Below are 22045 nucleotides of genomic sequence, written 5' to 3' on the forward strand. Positions count from 1 at the left end.
TTGTTTGCGAATACATTTTACTTTCAAGGAATGAGAACATAAAAAACAAACGACACGAATCAAGATTGGATGAAGGTTTTTTTTTATTTGCTGAAACATTCCCGTACAAAACCGTTGGAACATTTTAGTGCAAGTCGACCCTCTGAAGGAGCCAACAGAGGGGAACTTTTGGAGTAGATTAGAAATGTAGAATAAGTTTAACCATTATCAATGGCAGAAAAGACCATACAGGCACGTTTAGTTTTAAAGGTTCAGAAGTCCTTCAACCACAACAAGTGGAAATGTCTCTGCTACCTGAATTTGAATGAGATGGAGAAACATGGTCCCTAAATCGCCTGATTTAAATCCTCTGAACACTGAACCAGAACGTTATGGACATCATTCAATAAGGAGGCTTTGATTTTCATCTGAATGATAATTTTTATCACATACAAATTGTCCTAGTGCTTGAAAAACAACATATTCTGGTATACTAAAATACATTTCACTCTCATAGAAAAAACAGCAGCTGCAGATAATCGTTTATCAGTGCATTTATGACTTTTTGGTTTGAAAATGCAAACATGGAAAACACACACACAAACTCACACACAGGCCTTGCAATATAATCAGAAGCAACACTCATATCTTTCCGTGTTGAGCGCTGGGATTCACTTCAAGCTGCTATCGCAAGAAACAAAAGGCCTCCACTTTGGGACGGGTTTGAGGTTTTAAGCGAATCTCCACAAACATTCCCTGACAGAAGCAGCCCCCCCCGGTTGATAATATATTGTCTCAGCTACCAGTTTACCAGTTCAGTTACCGTAAGGTCCAGGTGTGTGGCACTGACAACAGTACCACTCTTGATTGTCACAACGGTCAACATATTCTTTGGATTCCTAAAGTATACTTTTACTATAACACCTCGTACCACTACTACTGCAACAAGCCCCGCCCATATGAAACGTTCAGAATCGCTGATATTTGGAGCGCTTTCGGTCCCCATTTCCCAAGGAGGATCAACTGAAGCTAAACTCATTCTAGATCCACACACTGTTCACACAGCGGTAGGGACACGCCCACACACACAAACGGACGCCAAGAACAGCACAAGAACAGTCACTCAAGATCCAGAGCAAGAACAAGTAGCCGTCGACGCCGACGCCCACATGACTCAGGAAGCTTGTGCATGACAACATCTGGGACATCTAGACTTTAGCATCTGTAGGATCTGGATATCAGCACCGTATCACATAGATATAACCATCTTATCGTCTAGAAGTTAGCGTCAAGCTATTAGCAGCTTAGCCTCTCGAGATGTAAGCATCCTAGCATCTTGATGCTAGCATCTTAGCTTCCAGAAGTCAGAATCCAGATATTAGCAGCTTAGCCTTGAGATGTACGCATCCTAGCATCTTGATGTTAGCATCTAGAAGTTAGCATCATCCATAGATGAGCAGCTCGGCCTCTAGATGTTAGCGCGTTAGCCTCGAGGTGTTAGTGGCTAGCCGTACAGGAGGTTTAAAGTGCTTCCTCGTGGTCCTCCTCCTCTTCCTCCTCCTCCTCCTCTTCCTCTCCTCCTAGGACGGATGCAGGAGCTCCAGCAGCGCCCCCACAGCTCCAAAGTACCCCTAGGGAGGGGTCATAGGTCGGGGTCAGAGGTCAACGGCTGACACATCAGGCCAAGGCCACTGCTCTGCTCAACCTAGTTTAGGGAATTGTTACGTGAACTCATGAAATGTTAAAAAGATTTTAAACATCTTAAACATATACATTTCAGTCTTTGGATTTCTTTAGAGGAGTGAGAAGATGCTCTTTGACGTCTACATTCATTCCCAAGATTCCATTTGTCACATAAATCGAGATTTCTAAAAACAGGGCACGAGCATAAACGTGTCATTAGTGAACCAAGCGCTGGGGAACCGCGCTCAACCAATGGGATCGCGGCATCCCTGTTTTAGCCAATGATGATCCTCTCTGTCCCCGGGCTCGGCCAATGGGCTCACCTCGTGTCTGAGGAACAGGGCCTTGAGCTGTCCTTTGGACCAGTAGTCCATGGCGTAGGCCAGCAGCTTCATGGACAAGGTGTTCACCCGCAGGAAGTTCCCCACAAACACCACCTTGTTGATGTTCTGGGGAGGGACGGAAACAGTTAGGAATGTTCTCCAGAACCTCAGAATTGGGGGGGTGGGGGGGGGGGAATGAATAGGGCAACCACCATTAAAATCCTGCCTCAATTAATACCGTAGGAAATTTGAAGGAAAGCAACTGAAAAAGTATGTACAATCATTTTTTTCCGAACTTGGAACAGTTGAGAAACAAGGGTTGTTTGTAGCACACAGTCCGCCTGGAGCTATAGAGCACCTTCTATCGGCCTGCGTTTGTAAAGAGCGCCCTCTAGGGGTTTGGAAAAATAATTGGTTTGCGACATTTGGTCTCTGCACTTTACTTGCTGAGTCACTGTAACTTCCCCTTAGGTGTTCCTTGCTAAACTTTGCTACCATCAAGAACCATCTCGCCGTTATAAAGACATAAAAAACATTGTAATTATTTGAATGTTTTAGGATGTCACCTGATAAGGTCAGTTTTTGGTTGGTCATGGTTAACAATCAATCCAAATGAATACAGAATACATATAGTAGCTTACAGTAGACGTCACCCTGTGCCTAGTAGGGACAGTAGACATCACTGTGTCCTCAGACTCTAGTGAGGACAGTAGACATCACTGTGTCCTCAGACTCTAGTGGGGACAGTAGACATCCAGGTGTCCTCAGACTCTAGTGGGGACAGTAGACATCACTGTGTCCTCAGACTCTAGTGGGGACAGTAGACATCACGGTGTCCTCAGACTCTAGTGGGGACAGTAGACATCACTGTGTCCTCAGACTCTAGTGGGGACAGTAGACATCACTGTGTCCTCATACTCTAGTGGGGACAGTAGACATCACTGTGTCCTCAGACTCTAGTGGGGACAGTAGACATCACTGTGTCCTCAGACTCTAGTGGGGACAGTAGACATCACTGTGTCCTCAGACTCTAGTGGGGACAGTAGACATCACTGTGTCCTCAGACTCTAGTGGGGACAGTAGACATCACGGTGTCCTCAGACTCTAGTGAGGACAGTAGACATCACTGTGTCCTCAGACTCTAGTGGGGACAGTAGACATCACTGTGTCCTCATACTCTAGTGGGGACAGTAGACATCACTGTGTCCTCAGACTCTAGTGGGGACAGTAGACATCACGGTGTCCTAAGTCTCTAGTGGGGACAGTAGACATCACTGTGTCCTCAGACTCTAGTGGGGACAGTAGACATCACTGTGTCCTCATACTCTAGTGGGGACAGTAGACATCACTGTGTCCTCATACTCTAGTGGGGACAGTAGACATCACTGTGTCCTCAGACTCTAGTGGGGACAGTAGACATCACTGTGTCCTCAGACTCTAGTGGGGACAGTAGACATCACTGTGTCCTCAGACTCTAGTGGGGACAGTAGACATCACGGTGTCCTCAGACTCTAGTGGGGACAGTAGACATCACTGTGTCCTCAGACTCTAGTGGGGACAGTAGACATCACGGTGTCCTCAGACTCTAGTGGGGACAGTAGACATCACGGTGTCCTAAGTCTCTAGTGGGGACAGTAGACATCACTGTGTCCTCATACTCTAGTGGGGACAGTAGACATCACGGTGTCCTCAGTCTCTAGTGGGGACAGTAGACATCACGGTGTCCTCAGACTCTAGTGGGGACAGTAGACATCACTGTGTCCTCAGACTCTAGTGGGGACAGTAGACATCACTGTGTCCTCATACTCTAGTGGGGACAGTAGACATCACTGTGTCCTCAGACTCTAGTGAGGACAGTAGACATCACTGTGTCCTCAGACTCTAGTGGGGACAGTAGACATCACTGTGTCCTCAGACTCTAGTGGGGACAGTAGACATCACTGTGTCCTCAGACTCTAGTGGGGACAGTAGACATCACGGTGTCCTAAGTCTCTAGTGGGGACAGTAGACATCTCCCAGTGTCCTCATAGCCCTGTACAATGCTGCTTGATCAAGACGCCACAAGGCAGCACCGTAAAGAGGCTGAGGACACCGGGACGGAGTGGTTTAATGCGGACGCATTGATCAAGAACTCTTGTTACAGATACAGTCTGAACAGTGGAATGTGTATGGTGTGTGACTCAATTAAAAAGGTCAATGTGGGTCAATTACTCTCCTACATGACTTGATGGTTAATGCTGGCACTTAATGTACGCACCTATTGTATGTTGTATGTCCACCTTCTTATCATAGCTAGCTTTGTTGTGTACAGGAACTGGGTTAACCTAACAATTGTTAGTGCTTGGCACTTGGTTCTACGAACATCCCTACTGTGCGGACAGCGGTACATATTGTCTGACTAATGTACTTATTGTAAGTCGCCATGGACAGCTGCTAAATGCAGTTAATGTAATCGTAAAAAATACATTAATGCTATAACTTAACCTCAAAAGGTTGAGGGCTTTTACTTTGAAAATATTTTTGCCGTCACCAATTCTGGTCGGCTTACAGAATGGAGTTCCCAGGCTGGGCGGAGGGATACGGACCTCGTTGAGGGCACACATGCGGGTGATGGAGCCGATGTTGTTGGTGATGGTGACCAGCGTGGCGCGGGCCAGGTCCGCCTTGGACACGCCCTCCCGCTTCTCCGACGTCAGCATGTTGCCAAAGCTAGCAAAAAAAAAAAAAAATAACATTGAAAGAATAATTTTGAAAAAACACCATCTTCGGGTGAGTCACAGTACTGGTTTTACCATTTTGGCTTGACGTGGAGCTGGTTTATCCTTGTCCATGGCTCGTGGAATCACGTTAAAGGTGGCATATTATACCACCAGTTGCCGTGTCCGCCTAGATGTGTGACGGATAGATGAGCAACCGTTGCCGCAGTCCACTGGGTAGGCTGGTAGACTGATCTATCCAGCACACATCCAGGTGGACACGCCCACTTGTGATGTCAGAAGAGGCAGAATTTCAAAACGGCTTCTAACGACCCGTGCATAACACGTCACCTAGCTTTAACTAGCTTGCTTACTAAGGCCGAAGCTAACGAACAAAACAGCTGCGACCGCCAACGCCAACTAGCTTTCCAACTAACCGGTGCCAACTAGAATTCTTGCCTACCAACGCTTCCTGCAGCGCCACTGATTGGCCGAGGCGTACACACCTGGAGGCCACGGCCCAGCCGGGGAGGCCGAAGCGCTCGTAGTCCCCGCCGTAGATGTCCTTCACCAGCTTGTCCACGCGCGTGCTCTCCCCCTCTGACGCCATCTCCAGGGCCTCCTCGAAGGTGGAGCAGCCAGTCAGCAGGCAGCACAGACCCAGGAAGGTCCCCCCACCGAGGCTGGAGGGGGGGGGGGGGGGAGACAGACAGATAGATAGAGGGAGGAGAGTAAGACAGACAGAGGTTGGGATGGAGGGAGGGAAGACCAAGGGATGGAAGACAGACAGACAGACAGGGAGGGAAGACAGACAGACAGAGGGAGAGAAGACAGACAGACAGACAGACAGAGGGGGGCAGACAAGACAGACAGAGGGAGGGAGAGAAGACAGACAGACAGACAGACAGACAGACAGACAGACAGAGGGGGGCAGAAAAGACAGACAGAGGGAGGGAAGACAGACAGACAGACAGAGAGGGGGCAGACAGACAGACAGGAGGGGAAAGACAGACAGACAGAGAGGGAGGGAGAACAGACAGAGGGAGGGAGGGAGAAGACAGACAGACAGACAGACAGACAGTCAGACAGACAGACAGAAGACAGACAGACAGACAGACAGACAGACAGAGGAGGGAAGACAAGACAGACAAAGAGAGAGATGGAAGACAGACAGACAGACAGACAGAGGGAGGGAGGGAAGACAGACAGACAAGGAGGGAAGACAGACAGACAGAGAGGGAGGGAAGACAGACAGACAGACAGACAGACAGACAGACAGACAGACAGAGGGAGGGAGGGAAGACAGACAGAGAAAGGGAGGGAGAGAAGACAGAGACAGAGAGAAACCACAAAGAGATTGTTAATCATGGTTTGTTTGCTTTAGACCCGGATAAGCATGTTATGTTCGGTGATTAAACGGACTCGGTGCAAACATGCACGCAAAAGCATGACTTCTAGGAAGGCCAAACCGCCTTCAGATCACTGTGAGCGGAGGATGAATCCCTCTTGTAATCAGCCTGAAGGCTCGACAGGCCGCACACATCTCAACGTGTGTCACCTATAGCCTCGTTCCAGCTGAGGATGCAAATGTTGAGCTTATTGCACATACTAGTGGAACCAAACGCGAGTCTGCTCTTTAGTGAATGAACCGAGATCACTGTGGACCCTATAGCCTACCATTAGAACCAACACAGTCCGCTCTACAGTGGATCAGCTGAGAACAGTGTGGACCTCAGCTGGTCCACTAGAGAGAACCAGCTGAGGTCACTGTCAACCGTAGAGCAGACAGTGTTGGTTCTAGGCTATAGGTTCCATGCTCTACAGTGAACCAGCCAAGCTGACGTTGGGATCTCTCTCTCTCTCTCTCTCTCTCTCTCTCTCTCTCTCTCTCTCTCTCTCTCTCTCTCTCTCTCTCCTCTCCTCCCTCTCTCTCTCTCTCTCCTCCCTCCTCTCTCTCCCCCCCCCCCCCCCCCCCTGGTCCTGGATCTCACCTGGTCCCGGTGACCCTCTTGTAGTCCGTCTCCGAGTACACGGCCATGATGCTGACCCCCGACCCGATGTTGACCAGCAGCAGGGGGTAGGGGTCCTGAAGCCCGTAGGGCTTCTGCTCGCAGCGCTCGGGGTCGCTGGGGTTCTCGAAGTAGTAGCACTCCGACGGGTCGCTGACCACCACCGACTCGGTGAAGAGGACCCCCCGGATCAGGCAGTCCAGCTCGTCCAGCTTCTGCAGCTGCAGATCTGCCATCTGGGGACGGGCAAGGCAAGACACAAACAGGAAGTAAGGGGTGGGGCCAGACAGGAAGGACAGACGAAACAGGAACTGTACAACTGACCTACGGAACTTATTGCATTTTTACTATTCAGACATGCGTTTAAGGTTTTAGTCCACGTAATGACAGTAAGGATTCCCCAGTGGTTTATTTTGTGGACGTGGGGAGTTTTCCTCCACCAATGTGCGATATGGACTCCAATACTATGAGCTTCCTTGTTGATCAACTGTCAAATATCCAGAAGAACTATATTAAACGATAACCACGTATTAATTAAACGCACCGTTCGGAAGTCGGTCTCGAACTTGTACGCGCCGCCCCCCGTGGCGCACAGCGTGGTGTGCAGGCTGGAGAAGTGTTTGTTGCGGACCATCTGCAGGAAGGCGGGAAGGTCATAGGTCGGGAAGCGGATGAAGTGCAGGTTCCCCGTCCGGCCGCACAGCGACAGGTCCTTGAGCTCCAGGTACACGTCGCGGATCCCCGTCTGCCCGTACGCCGTGTTGGATGTCAGGTATCGGCGGATGCTTTTGAGGTTCTCCACCTCCTCCTGCTCCTCCTCCGCCGTGATGTCCTTCGGCTCGAAGTAGACCAGCTTCACCAGTGTACCGCCGATGTCCATGCCGAACCAGGGGAAAGCTGCGGGGTTTACGGTGGCACCATTACGCGTTGAGGATGCGTCGGATACGGGTGGGGGGGAATAATAACATAACGATAAACGCATGAGGTTGACTTTGGTATTATGCCATGACCTTGACACATAAAGCCCTTATAAAATAACGCATGAATCAATGAGCGACAATTGATATTAACCGATCCCCAGTTGCTGAACAGCGATAGTACAGTGTGTACTACATACGCCATCTTGTTGCAAGAATGGGAGCCGTCTATTTCCCGCGACCCGACATCCAAGGTGTCTGAGCTCCGCGCAAACGTGTCCTAATACCACCGGGTCACCGCCTCCCTGCCCCCGCAGGGGGCTACAGACCCACGCGTATGACCGCTTCCCATAATCTCAAGGGGATTAATTTTAATTACCCCCCATTGAGCCCCGCGTAAAGCTCAAGTCAACGAGCAACCATCCCCTTCCAGTGGATACTCCCAGCCCCTCCAGAACACGTACGTGGTCGGCTCCTCCTCAGCGAGTCGCTCCTGGTCGTCCCCGGACGATGGAGGGACGCTCCCCGGGCAGAGGCGCCTGGTCCCCCGGTTGTCGCGGTCCCGCCGGCCGGCTCGTCCGCAGGGTCGTCGGGCGTCATCTCCTCCCTCGCAGAGCGCAGTGGCTTCGTGGGCGTTTCGTCCTCGTCGTTGTTGACTTCGATGTCGCCTCGGTGGCCGTTTAACGCCATCGAGGGCGACGGCGGTTCCGCGTGTGGGACTACTTTCTTCCGCGGGACGGGTCAACGCGACTCATTTTAAAGGTACAAATCGTGTCGTTAAGGTAATTCTCACATCTAACGGTTTCTTACAATGAGCAGTCCGGTTTAAAGTGGACGGAGACGGCTGATGAAGAGAGGCTCGGCCAATGGGAGCGCGGATAGAAAACGGGCTCAGCCAATCGCCGTGGGAACAGGGCCGTCAGTCAACACCGTGTGCGCGTGCACACGGTGTGACAGAGGGGAGATTCTGTCAGACAGTAGTTGTTATACTGGCACAACAAAATAACATTTCATTATATGAACAGTAATTTGTTTTTGCAAATAGCAGTTAGAGACGAACGTGAATTTTATTCAGCAGGCTCATTATTATATGTTTTGATTATCAAGTGGATGTTCATCTGTCTGAATAAGATTTCCGCAAAAAATATTCTCTTGTTTTCATAACTGCGTCAGTACATTGGAAATAATATTGCACATACACCTTCTATTAAATAGAAAACAAGAACTAAGGATCGAAATGTATCTAAACTACTTCTTCGACATCAAGGTCAAATCAGAAGAACACAGTGTTGACAAAGTGGTGATCTTTCCCTTATATTTAGATTCTCCTCTCATAGCAGGCCAACCTTTTCATAGATATATACAAATAAATACAGATTGATCTACATTGCACAAGCCAGAACAAGATTTAAAATTTATCGTGAAATTAATATCATTGCTATACTTGATTTATTAGCAGGGATTCAAGTAAAAGTAGATGCAAGTGCTTATCAGACTAATATGTTCCTAATTACACATAAGGCTATCATTGGCATCAGTTAACCACCACATATTTGCATTGGATACATAAATGACCTGAGAATGATCTCCTCAAAGTAGAGTCAATAAACAAAGGGGAGAGAGAGAGAGGGAGGGGGAGAGAGAGAGAGGGAGAGAGAGAGAGAGAGAGAGAGAGAGAGAGAGAGAGAGAGAGAGAGAGAGAGAGAGAGAGAGAGAGAGAGAGAGAGAGAGAGAGTGAGGGCTTAATTACAGACAGAATGAATTATTGACAACTGAAGGTCTGCTATTATTACCGGGTAAATATTAAAGGACTGCCTGGCGGTATGGACCAATACCAGCAGCCACGAAAGGCACAGCTCACTAGGGGGGGGGGGGGGGGGAAGTGTTCACCGGACACAGTAAGACACCGTGAGCGGCCCACTCCATATCGCCATGGCGACAGCGGCGCCGCTATTTCAGGCGGGGGGGGGGGGGGGCCCAATGCGGTCGCCCACGTTGTCCCACCGCGCCTCCAGTGAACGCAACCTTTGAGACCCGGCTCCAGACGCCGCTGATCACGTGATCTCTGCCTCACACGGAGTCACGGCCGGGTTAATTCTTCAGCCTCCAGGCCACGAGCATGGCGCACGCCCCACCCCCGCGACCGTCACCGCGTACTTAGTCCTGGAGGACACGACGACCACGGACACCTCCTTCTCCGGCACCGGCGGCAGGCTGCCCCCGGCCGGCGGCTGGCGGGTCGGAGCTTGCTCGTGGGCCACGGCAGGGGAGGGTTTACCGTTGAGGACCTGATGCTCGCGTCCGCTGCCCCCCCACCCGGTGATGACGAAGAGGACCGGCTCGGGGCCGCAGCTTCACGCTGACCTTCGTTCCTCTCGTCCCAGCAGGGGTCTCGGGGTGCGCGGACTGCATTTCCCAGAATGCCTTGCGCGGCGGCGGGGCTGGCCAGGTTCTGGACGGATGGCTCCTCCGTCACGTGGCCCACGTGCTCCAGCACCTCCTGGGCCTCGCCCTCGGCGAAGGAGGCCAGGGACCCGCAGACGGAGGGGTCGCTGATCTGCAGGCTGATGTTGTTCCCGGAGAACGGCGGCGCCGATAGGGCGGCGGTGGGCAGCGTGGCGGCGGCGGCGTGGCGGTCGGCGTCGGGCCGCACGCTGAGCAGCGCGCAGGGCTTGCTGAGGCACACGTCGTCCTCGTCCTCGTCCTCGTCGCGGAGCCGGCCCGGGTGGTCGTCTGGGTGGGGCTCCCGGGGGTCCGGGCGGTTCAACCCCGCCACCGGGGGCGCCGTGGCCAGCGGGACGGAGCTCTGGCCCTAGCAGGGAAGGGAAGGTCAAGACTCAGCTGTTCAGAGTTCAAAGGTGAAGACTAACCTGTTCAGAGTTCGAAGGTCAAGACTCACTTGTTCAGAGTTCGAAGGTCAATACTAATGCTGTAATCCATTTGGATGGTACGCCGGTGCGTGCAAATTGTAATCCGCAAATCTCCCAGCTTTCTTGCGGCATTTCACTGAGGCAGCCCCCTTTTGGTCGTAGTATCTCGTCGCTTTGAAAGTAGAGCGAGTTCAGTGAGGCCGAACGTACTTCTCGTCAACAAAATTGGCTGTGCCCGTAAAGAGATTTATTTTCTTTTTGGGTCATTTTAATGTCGATTTTAAATGCTTTTACACACTTGATTACATTTCTACTCTATGCCGGTCACCAATTTATGCATTGCTAGGTCTTGCTGTGTGTGCAATACAATGTAAAGGTGCGTTGTTTGTTTTAGAGCAGGTTTGCTAAAGAGGCTAATGTAGCTAACAATAACAATGACTAGCCAATAAAAACGGGAAATATACTACGACCAAAAGGGGACACGCCTCCCCAAATTCCGCAAGAAAGCAGGGAGATTTGAAACTTACGACTTGCATGTACCAACGTACCATCCAAATGGATTACAGCATAACCTGTTCAGAGTTCGAAGGTTGTACGAAGACCACCAGACAAAGCCGTGGATGGTCAGGCTGTACGAGGTGGTGACCGTTGCGTCTGCCCCCTATCCCGACTGGTTTTACTCTCCTCACTGGGACCATGAAGGTTTTCAAAAGACAACACAAGTGTTTCTTCCGACGATAATATAAAACTGCTAATGTTCACCGCTCGCTGCTGCTCTGAACAATGTTTGGAAGAACAATTTCCACTCAATTTAATCCGTGACTTGACGCCTTTTCAAGTCTAATGATTCTTCCTGTATTCGGGATGGAGGGTGGCGAGGGGGGGTTTACCTTCGGAGGGGCGCTCTCCTGTACCGGAAGCTTCTCCGGGGTCAGGGTCGAGGAGGCGGACTCCAGATCCTCCTCAGACGAGTCGTCTCCGCACGCAGACGAGTCGTCTCCGCTCGCAAACGAGCCGTCTCCGACCCCAGACGAGTCGTCGTCCCCGCTCTGCTCGCCGCTCCGCCATGTTACCATGGACTCCGGCTGGGCGGGACTTCCTGTCGGGGCGGGACTCCATGTCGGGGCGGGACTTCCTGTCTGGGCTGGGACCTCACGACCGGCTCCGTCGACGGCGGTGAAGCCGGAGCCGACCGCCGCGCCGACCCACTCCCTGGGTTCCTCCGCGTTCTCCTCCGGCTCCTGGCGGGCGGGGAGCGTCGCCGGCGGCGACACGGGGGTCGGCGCGGCGGCCTTGGGGGGCGGGGCTGTCTGGGCCCACGGTGCCTCGGGGGTCTCCGGGAGGGAGGAGGAGGAGGCCCCAGTGGGGTCCGATGGGCTGACGGCGGGGGGGGAGTGGACGGTTGCCATGACGACAGTGGATGCTTTGGGAGCTGGAGGAAAGGGAAACAAAACAAACACAGACTCGAGAGATGTTTTTCTTTTAAGCTCCCAACTACAAATATACTTGTACCTTATTTTTTTTATTATTTAAGATGTGAATAAATATCTTCAGCTGTGATTGGGTGTTTTTGGTGAGGCTGGACCAATAAGGGGCCGGTCGGCTTCCACACCCCCCCCCCGACTGCTGTCAGTCGGGGTCGTGACCCAGTCAGTCGTCGTCGGGGTCGTGGGGAGGAGACTCACGGCTAGGGGGAGGAGACTCACGGCTGGGGGGCGGAGACTCATAGCTGGGTGGTGAGACTACGGCTGGGGGGCGGAGACTCGCGGCGTGGGGTTTTCAGGCGGCGGTACTCGGCCTCTATCTCGGCGGCCATGCTGCGGTGCTCGCAGGCGACCAGCGCGGCGATGAACTGCTCGGGCCAGTTCTCCCGCCGGTGGAGGCTCTGCAGCAGCAGCTGCATGGCGTTGAAGTTCCCATTGTGCTCCCGCTTCGCCTCGACCTCCTCCTGAAGTACAGTACACACACGCAGACACAGTAATATAGTACACAATATAGTACACACACACACGCATAGTACACACGCGCAGATATATAGTACGCACCCACAGACATAGTAATATAGTACACACACACACGCATAGTACACCCACGCAGACACAGTCATATAGTACACAAAATAGTACACCCACACACGCATAGCACACACATGCAGATATATAGTACACACCCACAGACATAGTAATATAGTACACACACACACGCATAGTACACCCACGCAGACACAGTCATATAGCACACAATATAGTACACACACGCATAGTACACACACGCAGATATATAGTACACACCCACAGACGTAGTAGTACTCACACACACAAAGACAAAAAGTACCCACACACATAGACCTATAGTACACACACACAGCAGACATAGTAATATAGTACACACACACACAAGTATAGTACACACACGCAGAAATATAGTACACACATGCACACATAGTAAAATAGTAAACACACACATAAGGTACACACACGCAGACATAGTAACATAGTACACACACACACACACACATAGACATATAGTACACACACACACACAGAAATATACACACGCAGATATAGCCATATGTTCAAACACACAGTAAACAGAAGTCTGTCTCTGTGTATGGTCGAAACAGGAGCTCAGCGCATTACGGCAAAAGTTTATCAGATCATCGCTCTTCATGGCTGTGCTTTCAGAACAAAGCAGCTAGCATTACAGATCCGTTAAACTCATCGACTGACATCGAGGTGCACCCATTGACGGTATGAATCCAAGATGACACCATAAAAGGTGAACTACCTCCGTTATAACACTAAAATGGTTTACTACTGAATGACCGTCACACGTAAACGGTATGAATCTAAGATTCTTTGTTATTGGAGGGACGTTGGACTCACCCGGTCGGAGAGGGTGAGGCAGGGCAGGTGAGGGATGATCTCTCTCACTTTGACCTTGCTGACTATCTCAGACATGTGGGTCCTGATGTAGCCACTGTAGAGTTGATCACTGACAAAGGACATCTGAAACAAGCCAAGCAACGTTCAATGACTCAACAATTATGTTTTTCGGAACTGTCGGGGAAACCCACATGATACAAGATGCCTGCCTTGGCTGTCATAGTGGAGCAACCGCGGAAGTAACGAAATAACGAAAGTGAAACCATGAAAAAACACGTGAAAGACTGGTTTCCTCAGTCAGTCAATGCAGACAGACCAGGTTCCCTTTGGAGTCAACACATTTATTGTTTAATCACGGTTAACTGTCCATTTGGAAAATAAAGGTTGAACTCCTGTTACTCAGTGATGGACTATGGACTTGGGATTGTCTGATACGAGGGCACTTAGTTAATAACAGAGTAATAAGATAAGATAAGATAATAAGATAAGACGAATAGTGACCTTTTGACGGGAAGGATCCGAACGGCAGCAGGAAGCGTGTTGAACACACTCTGGTGTGTTTACACCTAAACAGCATACCGAAGCAATCGCCCGTTAATCGCTGAGAGCAGTCAGACCGGGAGAGAGCCTGCTCAGGGTTACATTAACCTCTCCCCGGAGGCCTCAGCAGGGGAGCATGTGGAGTAAGCCAGGCGTCAAAGAGCAAAGTCTGATACAGTCACATTCACAGCCGCTCGCATGACGAAAAAAGCAAAAAATAATACAAAAACGTTAACAAACCTCTCCCACCTCATTACTTAATGGCTTCGATTGCACAGCGACGACAGCCCGTTGAGAAACAGGTAAGACTATTGAAGGTGAAAAAACCCATTCACACAAGGACGCCTGCCGGACAGGACTCGTCCTCTAAAAGCTGGCAGGTCATCCCGGCCGCCCACCTGACATTCCTCACACCTGTATAGGTCCGCTTTCAGCCCCCTCAACAGGTTAACCACTTTAAATAGGGGAGATCAGACTGCCCGCATTGAGGGAAGGCGAAGACAAGGTGTGCATCGATCACAGCGTTCGGGTTGGTTTGCCATGCAATCGATGAGAAGTTGGATGTAAAAGTACGCCAACATGGAGGACAGGACCGGGCGAGGGGGGGGGGGGGGGGGGGGGGGGGGTACAAAACATGTCAACGCTGACTTTAAACACTTATCAGTCAATTGTAATCATTCGATTATGGTCGAGTTCTCCAGTGACACAGAAGAGGCGTGAACTTATAAACGATTATGCCATGATCAAGGTATAAGTCAGAGCCTAGCTCTAAAGGACCGAGCTGTTTATTATCACACACACAAAAACAGAACTGTCTCACGAAGACGAGAAGGTCTTTATGTCGCCTGCCAGGCATGAGTTCCTCACCTTCTTTTGTTCCCCAGTGGTGTCCAAACGCCGAGATCTTCCGCTGCCTGTCCGCCCAGCCTTTGTGCGTGAACGCGCGGGCTCGTGTGCGTCTTGTTTCGGGGGCGTGCACTTCAAGCATCAGCAGCGCCCGGTTCGTCCGGAGTGCCCGGTTCTCGGGTCTGATTGGAGGATATGTTCATGCATAAAGAGGACGACCAATGGGAATCGTTTTCGGACAGGTTGAGCGTCAATTCTTGACTGTGCATGTCGAAGATTTTTTTCTGCGTCAAACGCGGTGCCCCCCCGTCAGAAATGTACATTGATACACTTTTGAGAGAAGAAGTAGCACTGTAATGTTGCAATTGTTATTATTATTTGAATAACAACAAGGGCCTTCTTAACAATAGGGAGGGTTGCATTGCTACGGAAATAATAAATAAAAAATGTAGAATACTAAAAGTTGCCTATGTTTCATATCAGGACAGGATGTGGGTCTTACATTTCCGTATGCATTGTACCATTGTAACCACTGGGTGGCACTGTGCACGCGTCCTGGTTTTCCCCGTACGGAGAGAAGACATCATTTTAGCAGGATCAAATCATAAAAAGCCGGAGCCTCGATGGGAATGAGTGTTAACATTGTGTGGCTGTGGTGTAAAGGGGCTACTGGCCCTCTTTTTTCTGGCTGATGATAGGCCTCTGATCTTTGTAAGCCCCAAACAAAAAATCACAAGCCCGTGCATTAAGGCGGCTTTGCCTGTAAGTAAGTCGTTCTTGCAGGAAAGCATCTGACAAATTACAGCATCTGCTAAATAATAAATAGAATCAGGGTACTTAAAGTGTACTTCTGAAAGTGGGTGTGTGAGAGAGAGAGAGAGAGAGAGAGAGAGAGAGAGAGAGAGAGAGAGAGAGAGAGAGAGAGAGAGAGAGAGAGAGAGAGAGAGGAGAGAGAGAGAGAGAGAGAGAGTACTGTCCCGTTATGAAGCGGTCCAGGAGCTGCCCTAGATCCCTTGAGCTTGTCCTTTACTCGTCATCTCAAGTCATCAGACCCCCCAGGCCCGAGGGTTCAACCAGTGGTTAAAACCTCTCCAGCACTACGATGCTTCTCTCTTTCTCTCTCTTATCCGAGCGTTGCATCCCAGTGCAGTACACTGAGGGAACTCTCCTCCCAATCTCTCCCCAACCCTCGCTCCCCTCCCCCCTCCCCCCTCACTCACTCTAGGACGCAAAGGGAACTCTCCTTTATTGAACGTCTCCCCCCCCTCCCCTTCCTCCACGTCTCCTCCTGTATTGAGCTCCCCCAGCCCCCCAGGGAGTTGCTGGTCCTTTAGCGGGCGGTGTTTATCCGAGCGGTCCATGATCCTCCAAGTGCATTACCGCCGGGCGGCGGCTGGGTTCACTCCGTGTTACGTAATTGCGCGGCCGCGTACGGTCGCCAGACGAGAGCGAGCCGCCGCACAAAAGACCCTCGCGGTCTGGGACAGGACGACCCGCGGGGCACGGGTGTACTATTCCGCTCGGTAACCAACACCATTAGGCTCTTCAGGAGCGTCCAACATGTTGTTCCAGCTGCCAAGCTTTCGACGTGGCAGCACAACCGATGGGCTTGAAATGATGGGTCGGAGCAGGATTCCCTGCAGCCCATCCAGTGAGGCTAGGCTTCACATTGTGATGGTTTGTTTGGTGTTAAGTACAGTGTGATGTGTCACACATTGTGGTGGGATGTTTGGTGTTTAGCAGGCCTACTGATATAGTTAGTGCGATATGAGACAGTTTGTGATGGGATGTTTGGTGTTAAGCACTGATATAGTAAGTGCAATATTACGCACCTTGTGATTGGATGTTTAGTGTTTACTGTTCCACCTTCACACTGGAAGGCCTGGTTGTGCCGTTTTAAAAGGACAAACTAAAAGATAGATCCCAGTCTTCATTGGAGGTTATTTGGATAATTAACATTCGAGCACATTAGACAGACTTTTGTCTGGGTGCATGATTGAAGTCAGTTTAAAAGGAACTTGTCATTTATCCTGAAGAGTGACGCTACTTAACCATTACAGAATCAGTTATATCACCCTGGATAGACTTGCCCATGTTGCACATGCCCACGTTCTCAACTCAAACATTTACTTGAATCTGAATAACCGCCACCTACATTCAAACCTCGGGACAGCGCCAGGCTCTCTGTACTTGGTTGTCACTTTACGTTAGTTGGTCGACAAGAGCGCGAAACCATTTCAGAGCTAAGAACAAGTGCGGGTGCAGTACCGCTGTTTCACCTTCTGCATAACAGGGGCGCTGTTCCCGCTTGTTGGGATTTGTTTACTCTGCCTCAACAAATTCAGTAAAAGTAGCCCAGATGTTGCGATGAGGTTTTCCCTCAATCTATGGAATTCAAAATACGTTATTGTTCCACAATAAAAGAGTTTTCATGTATATTTACGTTATGTTTTCATCCACCTGGAGCATCAATCAAGCCTGTAGCTATACTCTAAAATGAGAGGGGCCTACTACTGAAATGCTGAGGTCAGGGTGTGAATGCCCGTGAACTCATAAACCCTGACTGTTAGTACATGACAAATATGATGATATTTCAGTAGGTCGTTCAGAAATATGTAAGGCCTATTGATAATCCGGCGTGCTCTGAGTGATTATCCGAATGGAATATTGCGTTCAAATCTCCTCTGGATTATTATCATCATATTATTAGACTAGATTATTTATTCATTCGATTATTCGACGAAGCAATGTTTTCATGCGTCATGGCGTCATGTCGGGTCATGACGATTTCAATTAAATGGAGAGCTTTGCCGCTGCATTTCTGCCGGTTTTATCCGTGATTAAGATGTGATTAAGGAAGATCTGTTTTATTGCAATTGAAAAACACTGGTTCCCGTTGCACTGGACACATTTTATTACCGGAATACAAATACATTGTCACAAAAATCAGTCGGTGTTCTATCAAATATGTACACGTACCATTGAAAACAGGATTTATTATAGGCTACTTTTCGCCACATGATGAAGTCATCTAACCACAACGCGAGTGCCAACAACACTGGGCTAAAATACACGCTACATTCAAATGTTTATAACGTGATGTTTATATCATAAAAAACATCGCTTTAGGTCTAGCCTACCCGTTTATACCCTGCCTGACCCATGAAGACACCGGCGCGCCGATAGCGCGATGCGGCGCCGACAGCGCGACGCGGTGCCGCCGAGGGGTCGAGGAGAGGAGCGATGAACTACAAGCAACTTTCTACTCTACTGGAGAACACCACGCGTCACGCCATCCTACAACACGCCGTCCCGCGTCCCGTCACAGCATCTTCTCCTCGCGCTCCCACGGGACGGGGTCCTGATCATCCTCCACGTGCGTGTTCCGCCTTCCGGTCCAGAAGTGCTCTACGTCGGGGAAGTTCTTTTCCAGCTCGTTGGACTCGGCCTTGTCGTCGCCGCCCTCCTCGCGCGCTCCTCCGAGCTCTGCGCCGTTCTCCTCGCTCTTCGCCGGACACCTGTTGCCGCAGGACGCGTTCCGGGCGCCTCTGCACGTGGAGGCGAACCAGACAACGACGACGCCGCGACGCACGTCGTCGTACATGGTCATGAGGATGGCGGGAATCGCGCAGCTGCTGGAGTACAGGAGGACCTGCGCGAAGATCGCGAGACCGACCGGCGGCTTGTGGAAGCCGAGGCGCGTCCAGGTGAACGCACTCCACTCGGGTAGCAGAAGCAGCGCATTGGCGCCGTTCGCGCACAGCAGCACGAGCGTCACCTTGCTCTGCCGCTGCCGTGCGCCGCTTCTGGGCGCCGCCGCGTGGTTGACCGCGGCGTGCAGAGTCTTGACGTAGTAGGCCAGCGTGAAGGCGGCGGGAAGGGCGAAGGTCAGCGCGGGGTAGACCTTGTAGAACAGGCTCATGAAGTCCGCGGCGCACGCGGGCGGCGCCGACACGCAGATGAAAGTGTCGGCGCCGCGCGTCTGCAGCGAGGCGAACAGAAACTGTGGGACGGGGAACATCACGGAAAAAGTCCAGATGAGGGCGAGCGCACCGTGGATCCAGGTCGCGCGGAGCCGCGGCGGTCGCTTGGCGCCACCAGTGGGGACCGCCACCGGGTTGTGTTTGGCTCGGGTCGTGGCAGCCAGGGTCAGAGTCTTGGCCGCAACGCACGCGTGCTGGAACCAGTCGGCGGTGCTGCAGACGAGGCTGCCCAGTGTCCAGGACTGACGGTAGTAGGTCAGCGCGCGCACGGGAGCGCACAGCAGCAGGATCGCGAGGTCCGTGGCGGCCACGGCGGCCAGCAGAGCTTTGACTTCTGAGCCTCGCGCTCTGCCGAATTCCCGGTATAAGATGAGCATCACGAGCAGGTTGCCGACGGCGCCGGACACGCAGATCCCGATGAGGATGACCGGTACAGCGGTCCTCGTCCCCCCCCCGGGTGGAGTTGGACTCCTCCGACGAAGTCCACGAACGACTCGTTCATGAGTCCATCCATATCCGCGTTTCCGGTGACTTTGTAAACACACCAACAATCCCGATTATGCCCCTTTAATTCAGATATCGCGCGTCCAGTATAATTATAATTATTGATCAGTCTTTTGGCGCGCTGGAGCTGTCCGCGAGCCGGCAGGTGCTGGAGCGCGGGTAAACAGAGTGAGCGGCGCGCGCGTGCGCTATTGCAGGTGCGCTATTTCCAGTGCTGCCATTTAGCGTCGTCAGGCGCCCACGTCACTTTCCCTCCTTGGCCCCGGGCTCGAGCCCAGCGCGCCGTGGTGGCGTCTCTCGCTGTGACGCGCGTGGCCGAGCTCGCGGGGTTGTATGTGCACGCTCAGAGAGAGGGGGAGCAGGAGAGATCTATATTCTGACTTTAGATTTTTTTCTGTAAATATTCCATGACCTCCCCTAATTATTTTCATTGGATGGCGGTCCGGGCGGTATTGACGTCACGCTGTGCGCGGGCAGATGTTGTGTCATATTAATCAAGTAATGATAAATTTATGTCTTATATCGGCCCGAGCATGTCATTAGTTCTCGGTGAAGAAACAACAATAAAATCGTAATGACTTGCAATAAGCATATTGGTGCCTCTAGGAAATGTGTTGACTTGAAATGTCTAGAGAGAGGGGGGGGGGGGAGAGGGAGAGGGAATAAGAGGCACATACATAAAGAGAGAGGGAGGGAGAGAGTGGGAGAGTGATGGAGAGAGAGGGGGGTTGGAGGGGGGTAAAGCAGTCAACATGCAAGGAGAGAGGGAGCAAGGGAGAGAGAGGGAGAGAGAGGGAGAGAGAGAGAGGGAGAGAGAGATCGGAGGAGAGAGAGAGACGAGAGAGGAGAGAGAGAGAGGGAGAGAGAGAAAGCGGAGGAGAGAGAGAGGGAGAGAGAGAGCGGAGGAGGGAGAGAGAGGGAGAGAGAGAGAGAGAAGAGCGAGAGGGAGAGAGAGAGAGAGAGAGGAAAAGAGAGGGAGAGAGAACGAGAGCGAGAGGGAGAGAGAGAGAGAGGGAGGGAGGGAGAGAGAGGTGAGGGTGCCCACTCAAATGCTGTCACCTTCGCAGTAAGGGCCGGTTGCTAGGCGACCAGGGCCACTCACCCAGGGGGGGGGCGGGGGGGGAGAGAGGAGAAACACCCAGCGACTCTGGAAACCCCTCAAGACGGCCCCCCCCCCCCCCCCCCCCCTACCCCACAGCCTTCACAGACCTTCTTCAGCCGGCTGCCCTTTTGGCTGGCTGGGGAACTTTCTAGAGTCATAACGTGGAAACCATGACGACCCCACGCAGCACCCGCCGTTGTCACCACACGGCGGGTGGAACGCCGGAGTTGTCGTCGACATGTCGACTTTCCAGAAGGTTCTCCCTGTGCCCAGCTCACCGACATGGCCGTCAGGGGAGAGAGGTGAAGGTCCTGGTCAAGTGGGGTTCCCCCCCCCCCCCCCCCCCCCCCCAGGGAAGGCATGGGGACACCTCCTGTTTCGGCCGTCCCACGCCAGCCCTTGACGGGGGCCACAGACGGATGGTGTCGGGGTTAAGGGGTCGGACTCCGAAGGCTCTGAGTTTGAACCCCAATGTCTGCGGTCCAACCTGAGAAATGTGCCTCGCAACTCCTACCTGCTCCTTAATGACCTGTCTCTGTACTGTCTAACTCCTACCTGCTCCTTAATGACTGGTCTCTGTACTGTCTAACCCCTACCTACTCCTTAATGACCTGTCTCTGTACTGTCTAACCCCTACCTGCTCCTTAATGACCTGTCTCTGTACTGTCTAACCCCTACCTGCTCCTTAATGACCTGTCTCTGTACTGTCTAGCCCCTACCTGCTCCTTAATGACCTGTCTCTGTACTGTCTAACCCCTACCTGCTCCTTAATGACCTGTCTCTGTACTGTCTAACCCCTACCTGCTCCTTAATGACCTGTCTCTGTACTGTCTAACCCCTACCTGCTCCTTAATGACCTGTCTCTGTACTGTCTAACCCCTACCTGCTCCTTAATGACCTGTCTCTGTACTGTCTAACCCCTACCTGCTCCTTAATGACCTGTCTCTGTACTGTCTAACCCCTACCTGCTCCTTAATGACCTGTCTCTGTACTGTCTAACCCCTACCTGCTCCTTAATGACCTGTCTCTGTACTGTCTAACCCCTACCTGCTCCTTAATGACCTGTCTCTGTACTGTCTAACTCCTACCTGCTCCTTAATGACCTGTCTCTGTACTGTCTAACTCCTACCTGCTCCTTAATGACCTGTCTCTGTACTGTCTAACCCCTACCTGCTCCTTAATGACCTGTCTCTGTACTGTCTAACCCCTACCTGCTCCTTAATGACCTGTCTCTGTACTGTCTAACCCCTACCTGCTCCTTAATGACCTGTCTCTGTACTGTCTAACCCCTACCTGCTCCTTAATGACCTGTCTCTGTACTGTCTAACTCCTACCTGCTCCTTAATGACCTGTCTCTGTACTGTCTAACCCCTACCTGCTCCTTAATGACCTGTCTCTGTACTGTCTAACCCCTACCTGCTCCTTAATGACCTGTCTCTGTACTGTCTAGCCCCTACCTGCTCCTTAATGACCTGTCTCTGTACTGTCTAACCCCTACCTGCTCCTTAATGACCTGTCTCTGTACTGTCTAACCCCTACCTGCTCCTTAATGACCTGTCTCTGTACTGTCTAACCCCTACCTGCTCCTTAATGACCTGTCTCTGTACTGTCTAACCCCTACCTGCTCCTTAATGACCTGTCTCTGTACTGTCTAACCCCTACCTGCTCCTTAATGACCTGTCTCTGTACTGTCTAACCCCTACCTGCT

The 22045-nt window shown here is 51.5% G+C and overlaps 3 protein-coding genes across 4 annotated transcripts; all 3 read right to left on the bottom strand.

Moving 5' to 3' along the window:
• Nucleotides 1–65: 65 nt before the first annotated feature.
• pank2 (pantothenate kinase 2) lies at nucleotides 66–8487 on the bottom strand. Its single transcript, XM_030357524.1, has 7 exons — nucleotides 8072–8487; nucleotides 7235–7587; nucleotides 6673–6926; nucleotides 5188–5364; nucleotides 4571–4694; nucleotides 1986–2111; nucleotides 66–1610 (listed from the first exon to the last, which is right to left on the bottom strand). The coding sequence occupies exons 1-7, from the start codon at nucleotides 8295–8297 to the stop codon at nucleotides 1560–1562; spliced, it is 1311 nt and encodes a 436-aa protein (XP_030213384.1). The 5' UTR covers nucleotides 8298–8487; the 3' UTR covers nucleotides 66–1559.
• A 168-nt stretch (nucleotides 8488–8655) lies between these two features.
• Nucleotides 8656–13485, bottom strand: LOC115544526 (nascent polypeptide-associated complex subunit alpha, muscle-specific form). Of its 2 annotated transcripts, XM_030357525.1 has the most exons (4): nucleotides 13363–13485; nucleotides 12184–12425; nucleotides 11368–11909; nucleotides 8656–10419 (listed from the first exon to the last, which is right to left on the bottom strand). In XM_030357525.1, exons 3-4 carry the CDS (start codon nucleotides 11884–11886, stop codon nucleotides 9754–9756), a joined length of 1185 nt encoding a protein of 394 aa, XP_030213385.1. In that variant the 5' UTR covers nucleotides 11887–11909; nucleotides 12184–12425; nucleotides 13363–13485; the 3' UTR covers nucleotides 8656–9753. The 2 variants fall into 2 exon arrangements, with proteins under 2 accessions (XP_030213385.1, XP_030213386.1); XM_030357526.1 differs by lacking the exon at nucleotides 13363–13485 and having other exon boundaries at nucleotides 12163–12301.
• Nucleotides 13486–17643: 4158 nt separating this feature from the next.
• Nucleotides 17644–19740, bottom strand: LOC115543476 (probable G-protein coupled receptor 151). The gene is given in 2 exon segments (XM_075074188.1): nucleotides 17644–19191; nucleotides 19194–19740. Coding segments are annotated over 2 exon segments (1173 nt in total). The 5' UTR covers nucleotides 19246–19740; the 3' UTR covers nucleotides 17644–18070.
• Nucleotides 19741–22045: the final 2305 nt, after the last annotated feature.

This window comes from Gadus morhua, chromosome 5, assembly GCF_902167405.1.
Source record: "Gadus morhua chromosome 5, gadMor3.0, whole genome shotgun sequence".
NCBI lineage: Eukaryota > Metazoa > Chordata > Actinopteri > Gadiformes > Gadidae > Gadus > Gadus morhua.

Excerpts from the sequence above, each read along its gene's own strand:
- LOC115544526 (XM_030357525.1), bottom strand. The coding sequence starts at position 11,886 with ATGGCAACCGTCCACTCCCCCCCCGCCGTCAGCCCATCGGACCCCACT. Across the intron at positions 10,420-11,367 it reads AGGAGAGCGCCCCTCCGAAG|GGCCAGAGCTCCGTCCCGCT; the intron begins GTAAACCCCCCC and ends CTTCCCTGCTAG.
- pank2 (XM_030357524.1), bottom strand. The coding sequence starts at position 8,297 with ATGGCGTTAAACGGCCACCGAGGCGACATCGAAGTCAACAACGACGAG. Across the intron at positions 5,365-6,672 it reads AAGAGGGTCACCGGGACCAG|CCTCGGTGGGGGGACCTTCC; the intron begins GTGAGATCCAGG and ends CCCCCCCTCCAG. Across the intron at positions 4,695-5,187 it reads GGCTGGGCCGTGGCCTCCAG|CTTTGGCAACATGCTGACGT; the intron begins GTGTGTACGCCT and ends TTTTTTTGCTAG.